General features: G+C 41.2%; 1 protein-coding gene across 1 annotated transcript in view; it reads left to right on the top strand.

Annotated features, from left to right (window-relative positions):
- LOC111230776 (eosinophil peroxidase-like) overlaps positions 1-11,251 on the top strand; it is a 13,536-nt gene extending 2,285 nt beyond the window's left edge. The window contains exons 6-13 of the mRNA XM_022757603.1: positions 484-841; positions 958-1,118; positions 1,216-1,474; positions 2,177-2,347; positions 2,479-2,716; positions 2,829-3,024; positions 10,677-10,710; positions 10,820-11,251. Of these exons, the coding sequence (XP_022613324.1) occupies positions 484-841; positions 958-1,118; positions 1,216-1,474; positions 2,177-2,347; positions 2,479-2,716; positions 2,829-3,024; positions 10,677-10,710; positions 10,820-11,247 (1,845 nt within the window). The 3' untranslated portion in view covers positions 11,248-11,251. The remainder of the gene's footprint in view (positions 1-483; positions 842-957; positions 1,119-1,215; positions 1,475-2,176; positions 2,348-2,478; positions 2,717-2,828; positions 3,025-10,676; positions 10,711-10,819) is intronic.
- The last annotated feature ends 4,567 nt before the right edge of the window (positions 11,252-15,818 follow it).

Genomic DNA, 15,818 nt, shown 5'->3' with positions numbered 1-15,818 from the left:
ATCTTTGGCCAATGGACTGACCACGACCTGACCTTCACTCCTCACTCTCCTGTCATCCGCTCATTCAATAATGGTATTGACTGTGACAAGAGCTGCGAACGCACAGAGCCCTGCTTCCCCATTGAGGTCAGTGTCACTGCATCACAAAAGAAAATGTGTGAATACACACACACGCACACACACACACACACACACACACACACCCACATTCACACACACACACACCCACACACACACACACACACACACACACACACACGCACACACACACACACACACACACACACACCCACATTCACACACACACACACCCACACACACACACACACACACACACACACACACGCACACACACACACACACACACACACACACCCACATTCACACACACACACACCCACACACACACACACACACACACACACACACACTCACGTTCACACTCACATAGTGAATGCTAACTGCTTCTTGCCGTCTAAACAGATTCCCAAGAAAGACCCCCGTTTTGGCAAGAAGTCAGAGGAGTGCATACCCTTCTTCCGCTCAGCAGCAGGTTGTGGATCAGGCAACACTGGCCACATCTTTGGTGCGAGCACTGTCCGTCAGCAGATGAACTCTCTCACAGCTTTCATTGATGCGGGCCAGGTGTACGGTTCAGATGATACCAAAGCTCGCTTCCTCCGCAACCTCACCACAGATGAGGGTCTATTGAGAGTCAACACAGAGTACACTGACAATGGCCGTGAGCTCCTGCCCTTCACCAACATGGGTGCCAACATGTGTGCCTCACGATCCCGCATTACTAATGACAATGTAGAGGAGGTGCCCTGCTTTCTGGCTGGTGAGTGGCAACAAAAGCACTTATATACAAGCTGCGGTGCAAGTACTAACCACACATTGTGGTTGTACAACAACATTTGATTGTGATTGTTAAAAACCTTCTGCTTTGTGTTCCAGGTGATGAGCGCACCAACGAGAACATTGGTCTGACCTCTCTACACACACTGTTGATGCGTGAGCACAACCGTCTGGCTCGTGCCCTGGCCAAACTCAATCCTCACTGGGGCGGAGAGAGACTCTACCAGGAGGCCCGCAAGATCATGGGAGGATACTTCCAGGTCAGAGAGGGGCTTAGCTGCATGAAGAGCACAAATCTTGCATTAACAATTGTGTCCTTGCGTGGTTCAATTCACTCAGTTTCTTTTTGTTTTTCAGGTTCTTACCTTCAGAGACTACCTGCTCCACATTGTTGGTCCAGACTTCATCGCCAAGCAGCTGTCCACCTATCCTGGTTATGATGAAAACGTGGACCCCAGCATCTCCAATGTGTTCGCCACAGCTGCCTACCGATTTGCTCACCTGATGGTTCAGCCTTTCATGTTTCGTCTTGATGGGGAATATCAGGAGAACAGCAAATTTCCCTCCCCGCTGCTTCACAAAGCCTTCTTCGCACCATGGAGGATCGTCTTTGAAGGTTGTCATGGAAATTACACGAATAGCGTCTGATAATAAACACATAAATTAGTATAAAGATATAAAGGAATAGCTTATATATATATATGTATATATATACATACATATACACATATACAACGGAGATTCCTAATGAACAATAGTGAGACATTCAATGGAACAAACCGTACTGATAATAACCCATGATAACATACTCAGCCTGATGTGTATCAGACCTATAGTATACCAGAACACTTGCACATATTGAACATAAGAAACATCACGCCCACACACCCATACAACCATATTATACAGCTGTCATACTCATGTCATTGCAGGGAACAATGTAAAGACATTACATAAGGATGTTATGTAAGATTGGATGTTTTTATGTCTTATACAACCTCCTTTCTCAATGTATGGCCAACAACCTATTAACTTGACAGAAACTGACAAGCAGATAATAAGCAGATAATTGCTTAGGTACAATGAACCACTGGCACAAAACAAGATGAGCAACAAAAACAATTAACACAAAGCAGCTAAAACCTACACTGAGCTGCAGAGAGGGGGCAACATTCTCAGTGGGATCAGCAGCACTATCAGTGCTCTCACATGACAGAGGCTTATAAGTAATCCAATCAAAAATATAACTAAACTGCAGCTAAACTGAGATCCAAAATAGCTTTAAAGTTAAATTGTTCCTATCTCTTGGGCTCCTCAGGTGGAGTGGACCCAATCCTGAGGGGGCTGGTGGGTCGCCAGGCCAAGCTGAACACACAGGATCAAATGATGACAGATGAGCTGAGGGACAGGCTGTTTAAATTCTCTGCTGAATTGGCTCTGGATCTGGGTGCACTCAACATGCAGAGAGGAAGAGACCATGGACTCCCTGGTATTACTCTGGTTCAACCGCTCTCTGTATTTTTTGACTTGTATCTGTGGGATGTTGTCTGCATCTAAGTCTTTGCAGGCTTTAAAGAACATACACACTGTCCTATTTTCACACTGTACGCTCCTTTTCAGGTTACAACCAATGGCGCAAGTTCTGTGGACTGTCCCAACCACGAAATAAGAAGCAACTGGCAAAAGTTCTGAAAAATAAGAAACTGTCCAGGAGCCTATTTAAACTCTATCGCAAAGCTGACAACATCGATGTGTGGCTGGGAGGAGTGGCTGAGCCGTTTGTCCGTGGAGGAAGAGTGGGACCTCTGTTTGCCTGCCTGATTGCCACTCAGTTCCAGAGGATCCGCCAGGGAGACAGGTAAGCGGACAGGAAGCAGACCTGAAATCACATTACTGACAGACATGTACTAAAGACCTGGAGATAGCTGAGTTAGCCACAGCTAAAGACATTAACAAACTGTCAATTTCAGATATTGGTGGGAGAATGAGGGAGTCTTCACTGAGGCTCAGAGGGAGTCCCTGAGGGAAACATCACTTGCCCGCATCATCTGTGACAACACTGGTATCACTGAAGTACCAGCCAAGCCCTTCCAGTACAAGCTCAGAGTGTCCGGTTACACTAAATGTACGAGCATCCCTGCCTTTGACCTCAGTCCATGGAGGGAGAATATGACGGTCTGACAGTCTGACTAAAGGCAACTACATCTCAGGCCATCTAAAGAGATCTTCACACTGATGTGATGTCACTGACACAGAGCTACAATGTTTAAACCCTGTGTCATTGTTTGATTTTGAATATTTGCTTTCTTTGTTGTGTTGAACGAAATAACTGTCCTTGTGCAGTTTACCTACATTACTTATTTAAATGAAAAGAAAATTCCTAGGTCATATTTTCTCAGGCCCTTTAGACTAAAATGTTATTCTTATGTTCAACAAATAAATGTGAACCATCTGATAATTTCTAAATGATGTACAAGATATGCATTTTTTCAAAGTTAAATAAATTAAAATGTGTGGAATAAAGTGTTGTTCTACCTATGAATTAACATATAAGATTAACATCACTTTAAGTGTAAAGTAATAAATAAACGGCCCAGCATTTCCTTTTTATAACAACACTTTGAAGATCTTTGGTGTCGTACTGGGCAACACTGAAAGCAGGAGAAAATACATCCACGACACAGCATACAAGAGTCATGCTGGCTTGGTGTAGACAATATTGAAATAAATAACATGTAATAAAGAAATCTATATAATAATCATCATAAAGGTTGTATGCACGTAATGGTTTCAGTAACAGTCAAACCTTTTTCTGTCAGAGCTTGATCTCTTCCAAATTTCTGAGTCTGAGTTTAGAACTTCAAAATAGGAGAAAATATGTTTAAAGGGCATATTTGATATGCTACAGTATATGTAGAGTATTTCACTTAAAGAGCTGTGTTTTCTAGTTAAAGATTCGGCAACACATCAGTCTAGTTTGTTGGACTGCCAGCTGGTTGGTGTGCAATGAAATAAAGAGAGTGGAGGTGAGTTTACCCTGCACTGCATCCTTACAGCTACAAGAATACAAGCAGTAGTTTTCCATCAGATGGGAGTAAATTCATGCTCAGGACTTGACTCTCAAAAGTGAAGAGGTGTGGCAACCACTCACACCTGAAACATGTTCCAATGTAACATAAGCAACAGGCTTATGTACAGTTGTTGAGTCCAAATGACTATGTGGACTCTAATCTCAGAATAAGGAGTCTTTAAGACAACAGCAGTTATGTCATATGACTTTAGCTATTATCTATTTGTTGACCTTATCTCTTATAATACAATCAAGCTGTAGCCCATCCACATCTTATAACAGACCACACATTAACACACCTGCCTGCCAAATAAACCTTATTTTCTTTACTCTTTATACTGTAGATTGATATTGTGATACATTTTGCTTTTTCACAACTTAAAAAACGTTCTCTGCCTCACTGCACTTACACGTGGAGAAGGATTCAAAAAGGCCAAAGAGGCCGCTGGATGTATCCTGCATAGCAGCCAGGAAATTTGGATCTTCAAATGTTGGATTTCTGCAACTGAGTGTGTAATATCTACACAAAGACAGTGAAATTTCAGGTTCAGCACCATATTATTGTGGATCACATAAACTAAAAATAAACCATAATGGTAAAAAAGGCAAAGGCACTGCAAGGCCCACACCTTCCCATTAGATGGGTTGACTAATTACTTTAATTATGATGACTCAAATTATAAGGTGGTGTTCTGTAAACCACCTTGATATTTGGTAAAGCTTGGCTTGCCACTGTTGGTGATTACTACACCATGTGCCCTGGATGGAAAAGTTTCTCGATCAGGAACACACGAATCCTGATTTCTTATAGAAAAGGAGCAAAGTTCTTGGATTAGATGAAATGAAGAATGAACACAATCGTGTCATGATCTCACTGCTTGGTCGAAGATACACTGATTCTGTCCAGCTCACTAAGAAATAACACACATTGTCAGTGTAAGATGGAACTACCCATGCTTTGCGTCGAATGTGCGCAGATTTGAACATCTCTGTCCAGTTGAAAGTCTGTTTGCATGCAAAAAAAAAACAAAAAAAGGCGTGTGGGCACAGCAGCTTCGTGGCTCTGCTGTGGTTGTTGGCCTTTTCACAACTGACATATTGACTTATTGTGAAAAGCACCAGTGTTAGTAATAAGTTCAAGGATGGCTCACATCAACTCAAGTCTCCCAGTGAACACACATAGTTAGAAAATTTGGATTGATACTTACTTAAAATTTCACTGAATTTCATAATACAAATTTCACATGGAGCATCATTAAGTGAAACTAAATATTAAATGACCTTATTTCGCTTTTAGCACAAAAAAAGCACAAACTGTATGTTGGCTTTTGTTTGTGTTATATGAAACTAGGTTACATGTAAGGGACACTGAATTTTTTGGACATGATGCTTTTATGTTTTACTGTACCTGATCATGTAAAGGGGTATTTATATTCCATATTTGTATAGAGTCCAGTAAACGAAACAGTTTGCTTTTGTCACTGTGTATTGCTCAGAAATTACTACGTCCAACTAGGCCTACAGTAAAACATGAAAGCACTATGTCCAAACAAAATCAGTTTCTATCCTACTTCTATTTATTTGTTTTGTTTTCTATATTGTTCCAGGAGGTTGGTTTCTTTTTGTTAGTAACGTATTGCGTGACTAACGAAAAGAAACCAACCTCAATGATGTCTCAGACCATTTTGTAGGTTGGCAGAAAGGATGGCGAATGTTTTCAGGTAAGCGTGGATAGGCTGCCTGACCTATGTGGCGTTGCTGAGCCACTTATTATTTGTTTGGCATCGTCTAAACGCTATGACGGAGTTCAACTGGATAAAAAAAAAATCCTCAATATATTATAAGCATGCAATAAAATACACTGGAACAACATTTTAAAAAATAAAAAAAAGTGCAGTTAAAGCTAAAGTGAACAATTCGGGTTGATGAAATGCCACGTTTGACTTTAAGTGGAGTGCGTTCCTCACTGCCAGAGCTGTTATGTTAATTGGCTTAATTATCAGAAGTTGCATCACAGGGATACTATGGATGAGGAACTGAGACAAAGATTACTTCAACATTCTTGACTACAGGTGTCACATAAATGAAGCGTCGCGGCTATATAAACACTGATCATGACAGCAAATAATTCAAGTTGGATACTGAGGAACATTAGAGGACACGAGCTTCAGCTTTTACACAGGGGACTTTTACAAATGCTGTTTATTTTTAACACCATATACACAGTTAGTAGCATTTTTTCATGTTTGTTTTGAAGTAAATATTGAAATATTCTATTAGTTAGAATTTGACCAGTGCCTAAATAACCGGAGAATATTTGTCTTTTTCGCAGAGATGAATCGTTATCTGTGTTTGCTGGCTGCAGCACTTTACCTGTGCTTGCAATGGCAGGTGAATGCTGGTGAGTGCTGCCTCTCTCATCTTAGAAGAGTTAAATGAATTCATTGTGTAATTGATCTAATCTCATCCTAATACAATGTATTCTATTATTTTTATATTAAACACCAGATCTTAAAGAAATGTACGTTTGGGTCTTCAGTTACGTTATTCTGTAAAATGCTGTAACTGTGTGATATGAATATGTGGTGTCAGAAATGCACTGATCAAAAACATCCGCATTAAGAGTGAATCATAAGTAAATTAAACAAAATACATGTTTTTTTTCTTTCCAGAATCGCGTTTGAGCAGGAGCGTGATCGAAGATGCGGTGACAGCGGCCAAGGCCACGGTGGATAATGCCTATGAATATTCCAGACAAGAGTGAGTTTACAAACCCGTTGAACGGCTTTGAAATCGTTAAATCTTCAGTAGGTCTAACCGAAAAGGGACAACAACATAGATCCTTAAAAATGATACTGTTATTCCGAATGACTGTATTGATACATCGGACCTCTCCACACAACACAGGAGCATTGATCGTGTCAGGAGGAATGCAGCGAGTCCCTCAGACGTCCTGCGGCTGTTGAAACAACCCGCTGGACCAACCCGCACTGCTGTCCGTGCTGCAGACTATATGGATGTTNTCTTCAGTAGGTCTAACCGAAAAGGGACAACAACATAGATCCTTAAAAATGATACTGTTATTCCGAATGACTGTATTGATACATCGGACCTCTCCACACAACACAGGAGCATTGATCGTGTCAGGAGGAATGCAGCGAGTCCCTCAGACGTCCTGCGGCTGTTGAAACAACCCGCTGGACCAACCCGCACTGCTGTCCGTGCTGCAGACTATATGGATGTCGCTGTGAAGCTGTTGAAGAGGTCTCTGAATAGACGTCCAAAACGCTCCATCAATGCCACAGGTGTGTATCCAAACTACAGTGTCTTTTTTTATTTATTTATTTTTTTTTAATTTTACATACAGGTGGCTTGAAGTTACTAAGTTAGTCAGCTAAAATGTCTATCCCTTGCCTCTGTGAATTAGATTTGATCTCTGAGGAGGACCTGGAGGTCGTCGCTGATCTGACAGGCTGCTCTCCCCGACACCGTGTCCCTTTCTTGCACTACAACTCCAAGTTTAAATATGTTTCGCACTGCAGCCAGCACCTGCAATAACGGGTGAGGAACTTTTCATTTTTCGTTTCAAAATAACAGATAATGAAAATAGGTGAATGATACCGAGGATAATGTACCTGGTTATAATTTGGCTAAATGTTTCCTTTTCCCCGAAGAAGAGCCATGAAACTTATTCCCAAAACAGAGAAGATAACAAGATCAATGATGATTTGTTCTCTGACATATAGAGAAAACACTCGCTGGGGATCCTCCAACATACCTTTCACCCGCTGGCTCCCTGCTGAGTATGAGGATGGCATCTCTCTGCCTAAAGGCTGGAACCCTAAACTGAGAGTCAACAAACATTTTCTTCCATTGGTAATGTATTTATATATATATATTCTATATAAAGAACAATGTGCTGTACAAACTGTGAGAGAATAATTGTCAGGAAAGAGAAGTGCTGAGGAGGTGTAAAAAAACAGTTTATAATTGAATATTTAATCACATCTGCAGTGATGCTTAATGTATTTTCTCACTTGTAAATGAGAGATAATCAATGATAGATGTATCAATCACTTTCATCAAGGTGATCATTGTCTACATCCTGTCCCCAGGTAAGGGAAGTGTCCAACCAAATTCTGCGCACACTAACTCTGATGTGGAGAGCGACCCTCTCTACACTCACCTGGTGACAATCTTTGGCCAATGGACTGACCACGACCTGACCTTCACTCCTCACTCTCCTGTCATCGCTCATTCAATAATGGTATTGACTGTGACAAGAGCTGCGAACGCACAGAGCCCTGCTTCCCCATTGAGGTCAGTGTCACTGCATCACAAAAGAAAATATGTGAATACACACACACACACACACACAGACACACCACACCACACACACACACACACACACACACACACACACACACACACACACACACAAACACCCACTCACACACTCCACACACACACACACACACACCACACACACACACACACACAACACACACACACACACACCAAACACCCACACACACATCACACCACACACACACACACACACACACACACACACACACACACACACACACACACACACCCACACACACACTCACACTCACACACACACACACACACACACACACACCACACTCACGTCACACTCACATAGTGAATGCTAACTGCTTCTTGCGTCTAAACAGATTCCAAGAAAGACCCCCGTTTTGGCAAGAAGTCAGAGGAGTGCATACCCTTCTTCCGCTCAGCAGCAGGTTGTGGATCAAGCAACACTGGCCACATCTTTTGGTGCGAGCACTGTCCGTCAGCAGATGAACTCTCTCACAGCTTTCATTGATGCGGGCCAGGTGTACGGTTCAGATGATATACCAAAGCTCGCTTCCTCCGCAACCTCACCACAGATGAGGGTCTATTGAGAGTCAACACAGAGTACACTGACAATGGCCGTGAGCTCCTGCCCTTCACCAACATGGGTGCCAACATGTGTGCCTCACGATCCGCATTACTAATGACAATGTAGAGGAGGTGCCCTGCTTTCTGGCTGGTGAGTGGCAACAAAGCACATTATATACAAGCTGCGGTGCAAGTACTAACCACACATTGTGGTTGTACAACAACATTTGATAGTGATTGTTAAAAACCTTCTGCTTTGTGTTCCAGGTGATGAGCGCAACAACGAGAACATTTGTCTGACCTCTCTACACACACTGTTGATGCGTGAGCACAACCGTCTGGCTCGTGCCCTGGCCAAAACTCAATCCTCACTGGGCGGAGAGAGACTCTACCAGGAGGCCCGCAAGATCATGGGAGGATACTTCCAGGTCAGAGAGGGGCTTAGCTGCATGAAGAGCACAATCTTGCATTAACAATTGTGTCTGCGTGGTTCAAATCACTCAGTTTCTTTTTGTTTTTCAGGTTCTTACCTTTCAGAGACTACCTGCTCCACATTGTTGGTCCAGACTTCATCGCCAAGCAGCTGTCCACCTATCTGGTTATGATGAAAACGTGGACCCCAGCATCTCCAAATGTGTTCGCCACAGCTGCCTACCGATTTGCTCACCTGATGTTCAGCCTTTCATGTTTCGTCTTGATGAGAAATATCAGGAGCACCTGAATACCCCAGCAGCTGCTTCACAAAGCCTTCTTCGCACCATGGAGGATCGTCTTTGAAGGTTTGGCCAAGAGCCTTAATTCTTTGTTCTTCCTTAAAAAGAGAATGAATACAATTGATCACAATTTAATGATATGTTTGTACTCTACAGGTGGAGTGGACCCAATCCTGAGGGGGCTGGTGGGCCGTCAGGCCAAGCTTAACACGCAGAATCAACATGATGACAGATGAGCTGAGAGACAGGCTGTTTAAATTCTCTGCTGAATTGGCTCTGGATCTGGGTGCACTCAACATGCAGAGAGGAAGAGACCATGGACTTCCTGGTATTTATTTAGTCTTCATAGCTTCATTTCCTTAAAGTTGAGAATTAATTTTGCCTACATGTCCGGGCTATGGCAGGCATTACAGATTACACTCTGGAACTGAACAGGACAACACTTTAACCCTGTGTCTCTACTTTTAGGTTACAACAAATGGCGCAAGTTCTGTGGGCTGTCACAACCAAGAAATCTGGCACAGCTGGCGAAGGTTATGAACAACACTGACCTGGCCAAGAACCTTCTGAATCTCTACGGCACTCCTGACAACATCGATGTGTGGCTGGGAGGAGTGGCTGAGCCGTTTGTCCGTGGAGGAAGAGTGGGACCCCTGTTTGCCTGCCTGATTGCCACTCAGTTCCAGAGGATCCGCCAGGGTGACAGGTATATTACTAGACCAACATTGATAAAATATGTGGACATAGCTGTGTTAGCTGCACCTTTATGTTCCTTTTTCATTCAGAGACTTCAAATGTTAACAAACTGTCCAATTTCAGGCTTTGGTGGGAGAACGAGGGAGTCTTTACTGAGGCTCAGAGGGAGTCCCTGAGGGAAACATCACTTGCCCGGATCATGTGTGACAACACTGGCATCACTGAAGTACCTGACAGACCCTTCCAGTACAGGCCTCGCGGATCTGGTTACACCCAGTGTGAGGACATCCCTACCTTTTGACCTAGTCGCAATGGAGGGAGGGTGAGTTGATGTTGTGAAATCTGCTCTGACACAGTTGAGTATGACTTGTGCCAACATTGGAGTATTTTGGAAATACTGATTTTTCCCTTTAATCCTTTAATTGTCTGTAGGTGGAGACTCAAGTGGAACACAAGAATTACCAAGTAAGTCTATCACTTTCTGTCCAATTATCCATGAATATTTAAATTAATATTCTCAAAGTAACTTTAAAACGGGACGGTTCTGTTGCTTTAATTATACTTTTTCACACAGGAAAAGGGCTACGCACTCCAAGAGAAAGCCCCATACACTCTGGCACCAAGGAGAATGTTGCCTTCTCTGTGCGACTGGGAAACAACTTCCCCAAATCCGGCGTGCCCATCACCTTCCGTGACGTCATCTACAATGGACAGAAGAGCTATGACATCATGACAGGGATTTTCACTTGCGAGCACCCTGGCGTTTACGAGTTTCAGTTCCACTGTACGATCAACAAGAACGATGCCAGTGTGGATCTGCTGCGTAACGGAGAGCTGATTGTTCACTCATTCACCACGCGACAGGACGGGTACATCACAGCCAGCGGCAACACGTATGTTAAGCTTCAAAAGGGAGACAAGGTCTGGCTGATGGCCAACCATGGTAGCAACGGGTTGACCAAAGACAGCTTCTTCTCAGGGCATCTGCTGTTCACTGAGTAGGAAACCTCCCTCAAGTTACCCTGCTCTAAAGGAATTGAAGACAAAATAACATGTTAAAACTGACAAGTATCACAGTCAACCTTGCTTACAAGAAAACACAGTGTTTAAAAACCCATGGCATAATTTGAGTATTTAAAAGCTTTGACTCGATGTGATATATTCTCTCTTTTTTTGAATGAATCATTTTTTTGCCTTTTAATATTGTCTTTAATTCTTTTCTGAAAGTTGCACTATACAGTAACATTCACACAGCCTTTGTCTGGAAAATGATTGTATATTGTAACAGCTGTAATTTTTAACAGATTTTTGGAACACACTTTTGTTTGTCCCAAATATAAGTGTAAGACACTGTGTCACATTTGACGTCAATAAATGATTTTTTTTAGATATCAACTTCTGCCTCTGAGTGAAATTCATCATGATACAGAACAATCGTTCAGAAGATAACACATTTTGTTTGCAGATGCATCTGAAGATGTCTTTAAAAAGACCAGCAGCTGCCACTGACATACAAAGTTTCAAGGATAGGAAGGAAGGCACAAGCACAACCTGTGGGTTTGGAGGAATTTCAGTTTCTGCACTAAGGACTCAGGGGTGATTTTTAAGTTTAACTGTTGATTTGTTGATGGATGACAAATTAAAGGAAAATCCTGAAAAATGAGTGGAGAAACAGCATGACAATGCCATAGGGAATGATGGGTCACTGAATGTTTTGAGTATGAAAATGACACAAATCATATGCTATGCCCTTTGCAGTGACTAGATCTCGATCCAATTGAACCCCTGTGAGAGATTTTTGATCAGCGTGTTTGATGATGTGCATCTCTCCACCACATAATCAAAACACCAAATGAGGGCATATCTTTTGGAAGAATGGTGTTCCATAACTCCAGTAGAGTTCAGAGACTTGGAGAATCAATGCCAAGGCAGACTGAAGCTGTACTAGCAGCATGTAGTGGCCCCACACCTTACTAAGACACTCTGTATATGTTGCCCATACTGGTAAAAACATCATAAATTAAAAAAAATTAAAAATAAAATTTCATGTTTGCTTTAAAATCATGCAGTCTTAAACTTTGTAATAGTTTCAGTTAAAGGAAAGCAAAGAATCAAAATAGGTTGATTGCTTGGCGCTAAATTAAAAGACAGGATGTTCAGAGGTCATATTTATTTAGATTATGTATTACTAGTACTGATCCAGTGCTATCCAATTCAGTGCTAATTTAGTTCTTCAGTGGAAGAATGTTAAAAATAATAAATCACTGAAGGAGAGGTGAATGCTAACCAGGAGAGAAGTTATTTTCAGTAGAGTATAAAGCATAATTTAACAAAACGAAAAGCACAATTTAGTCCCATAGATTTATTATTCCAATAGACTGCAGGTGATTTCCCTTCAACTCAACACAGTCCATGTTAAAGCAGTGCTCTCCATCCATGACAACATCGACATGTGGCTGAGCCTCAATTCCACTCAGCGCACCTGGCCACTCTGGTCCAGCTCTGTTTCAAGCTCTCTTGTGGGACATTTCCACAGGACATTTAAAGCGCACTTTGGCGCGCTCTGGTGGCAACGAGGGTCCTAAGCAGGCGCTTAGTTCGCATATATGATTCAGGTCAGTTCTGATTTGATCCCCTTTTTCTCATTGGCACTAGAAAGTAGCCTATTGATTTGATCTCTTTTAAAAAAAACTATTATAGTAAGTTTGTTGAATGCAAATTAATATATGGGCTATAATCTCAGAATCAGAGTCTTCAAGCAGTGGCACCAATTGATACCTGTTATAAGAAGTCTAATAAAAGCCACATTTTACAAGTGCTAACATTAATTATATCATCATCACCAAAATTCCAGTTAATACCATTTTGTTGACTTAAATTACATAAAACATTAAACAGCACTGAAACCTGCAGAATATTCAATTACCTGCGGTTACATATCACCAAATAATCATATTTCAGTGCCTGACTTCGTGCTTCAAGCTGTCCAGTATCCAATACAGATGGCAGTTTTTAATTCACACAACGATCATTATGTGAAAAAAAAAATAGTGTTTTAAGTATTATCATTGAAAAGGGTCATTTAATATAATAATGACTAAATTCCCGTTCACTTGCAAGTATGCCAACTGACGTGATTCAGAACAGCGCTGCTCCTCCTCCTTCAGCTGGCAGTACGGCTGGTTCACTGATAGGGGTATGGGGTCGGGAAGACAGGGCTGCTTGTGTCCGGCCTGGCGCCAGGCAGGGGCAGGACAGCTAGTTTAGGTCCAAGAGCTTGTTAAAACTTTGTAAATGGCGGCTAAAAGAGGAGCGAAATGTAAACACTCATTGTCTGTGAAGATATTAAATAACTGGTGTAATGGGAGCCAAAACAGGCTGTTTCACTGTGGACTAAGCTAACAGGTTAGTTTACAACACTCACCTTACTTTGAGAAAAAGTGGGTGACATACTGTCGACCTCTCGGAGTTTTCTCTCTCCTGTCTGTGTTTACTTTCCCTGCAGTTTGGAAGCCAGGTTGCTCTTTGGAAGGCCGACACATGATTCAGTTTCCACCGTCATGTTTGCAATTCACTTCTAGCATAGTTCCGTTTGCGCCTAGTTGCGCCTAAGGCAGGACCGAACAGTTTCATGCAAATTATCTTATGTCAAAAAAGGAAAAGGAAAAAGATTAGTAGGCCTATTGTTTGAAAATAAAAATTCCTAAAAATAGTTATTAGACTATGTATTTGTTGACCTTATCTCTTATAATGCCATCATGCTGAAGCCCATCTTATAACCACAGACCACAAATTAACACACCTGCCTGCCAAATAAACCTTGCTTTCTTTACTCTTCAAAGTGTAGATTAATATTGTGATACAATTAGCTTTTTTCACAACTTAAAAACGTTTCCTGACTCACTGCACTTACATGTGGAGAAGGATTCAAAAAGGCCAAAGAGGCCGCTGGGTGTATCGTGCATAGCAGCCAGGAAATCTGGATCTTCAAATGTTGGATTTCTGTAACTGATTAAAGGTATCGTGTAATAATCTACACAAAGACAATAAGATTTAATTTTCCAAATCATGACGTAGCCTAATTGTGGAGCACATAAACTAAAAATTAAATCACATCTTTCAAAAAGACAAAGGCACTGGAAAGGCCAAAAGTTTCCATTGCGTAGTGCATATCTTACACCAATTATTATGATGACTACGGCTCAAATTACAGATGACTAACTGTAAACAGCGCTGATGCTGATCAAGTTTGCTTGCTGCTGTCGGTAATTTCCCGGAAGCCTGATTGTTCTTGTAGAGAGTCAGCTAAATTCTTCGATTAGATGAAATGGAGCATGAACAATCGTGTCATGATCTCACTGCTTGGTCGAAATACACTGATTCTGTCCAGCTCACTGAGAAATAACACACATTGTCAGTGTAAGATGGAACCTCTCCTGCTTTGCGCCGAATTTGCGCAGATTTTAATGCCCAAAAATCTCTGTCTTGTTGAAACTTAATAGGGTTGCATATAGGAACTGAATTTGTTTGGACATATGCTTTCATATTTTACTGAAGCCTACTTGATCGTGTAAAGGGGTTTATATATTCCATATTTGTTTAGAATCCAGTAAAGGAAGCAAACTTTTTAGTTAAGAGTTTATAAGCAGAAAATCAATCATTGTATTGCTACTTTATTATTATTATTATTATTATTATTGTTGTTGCTGTTTTTATTATTATATAGCATATATATGTTTATTTAACATTGGTCCAGGAAGTTGGTTTCTTTTCCTTTGTCACGCAATATAATGTGCCAGACCATTGTGTGGCTTTTCAAAATATGTGGCGAATGTTTCCATTCAAGGAAGTTGTGGATAACTGACATATCTGACATTGCTGAGCTGTTTTTTCTTTGTTTGACATCGTCTAAACGCTACAGCAGAGGGACTGGAAAAAAGATTTCCCCTTGAATTATAATGACTGTATTTTAAGCCTGCATATAATGTTTATCTAGCACTTTTCAAAAGTATCAAAAACAATATCATGCTCATGAACTAGAACAGTTAAGGAATTTTGTTTAATAAAAACTGCAATAAACGCTAAAATGGAAGAATAGAGCTAGTGACAGATAATAACAGGTTTCACTTTAACTATATGCAAAAGTTATATTTATAAGTTATATGTGAAAGAACAGTGTCACTTTGCCAGAATCATTCGTTCAGGTGAAGCGTTGCCACGCAGCTTTGATGCACCTGACAAACATGAAAAATTAAAGCCCCAAAAAAATGTGTCACTATCAGAATGTTTTTCTCGGGTCACCCAAAACGTCGTTCAATATCTTGCATTATTCCTGCAAGCATGTTCTTCTGCCTGGCATTATTTTTTTTTTCTGCAGCTACAACTACGGATAAACTTGATAAAACTATAAAAGCATCGATGTTGACCTTCAGCAGGGGTGTTCATTCCTCACTGCTCTGTTACCGTAATTAATTTACTTGTGAGAGGTTTCTTGAAAAGGACGCTTAGGAGGAACTAGGAAGAAAAAAAATATTTAATTGTCTGGTGAAAAATTCCTGACAACAGGTGTCACA

This window comes from Seriola dumerili, unplaced genomic scaffold, assembly GCF_002260705.1.
Source record: "Seriola dumerili isolate Sdu_G_001 unplaced genomic scaffold, Sdu_1.0 BDQW01000290.1, whole genome shotgun sequence".
Classification (NCBI taxonomy): Eukaryota; Metazoa; Chordata; class Actinopteri; order Carangiformes; family Carangidae; genus Seriola; species Seriola dumerili.
Note: the sequence above shows the minus strand (reverse complement) of the source record. Positions and strands in the feature narration are given on the sequence as shown.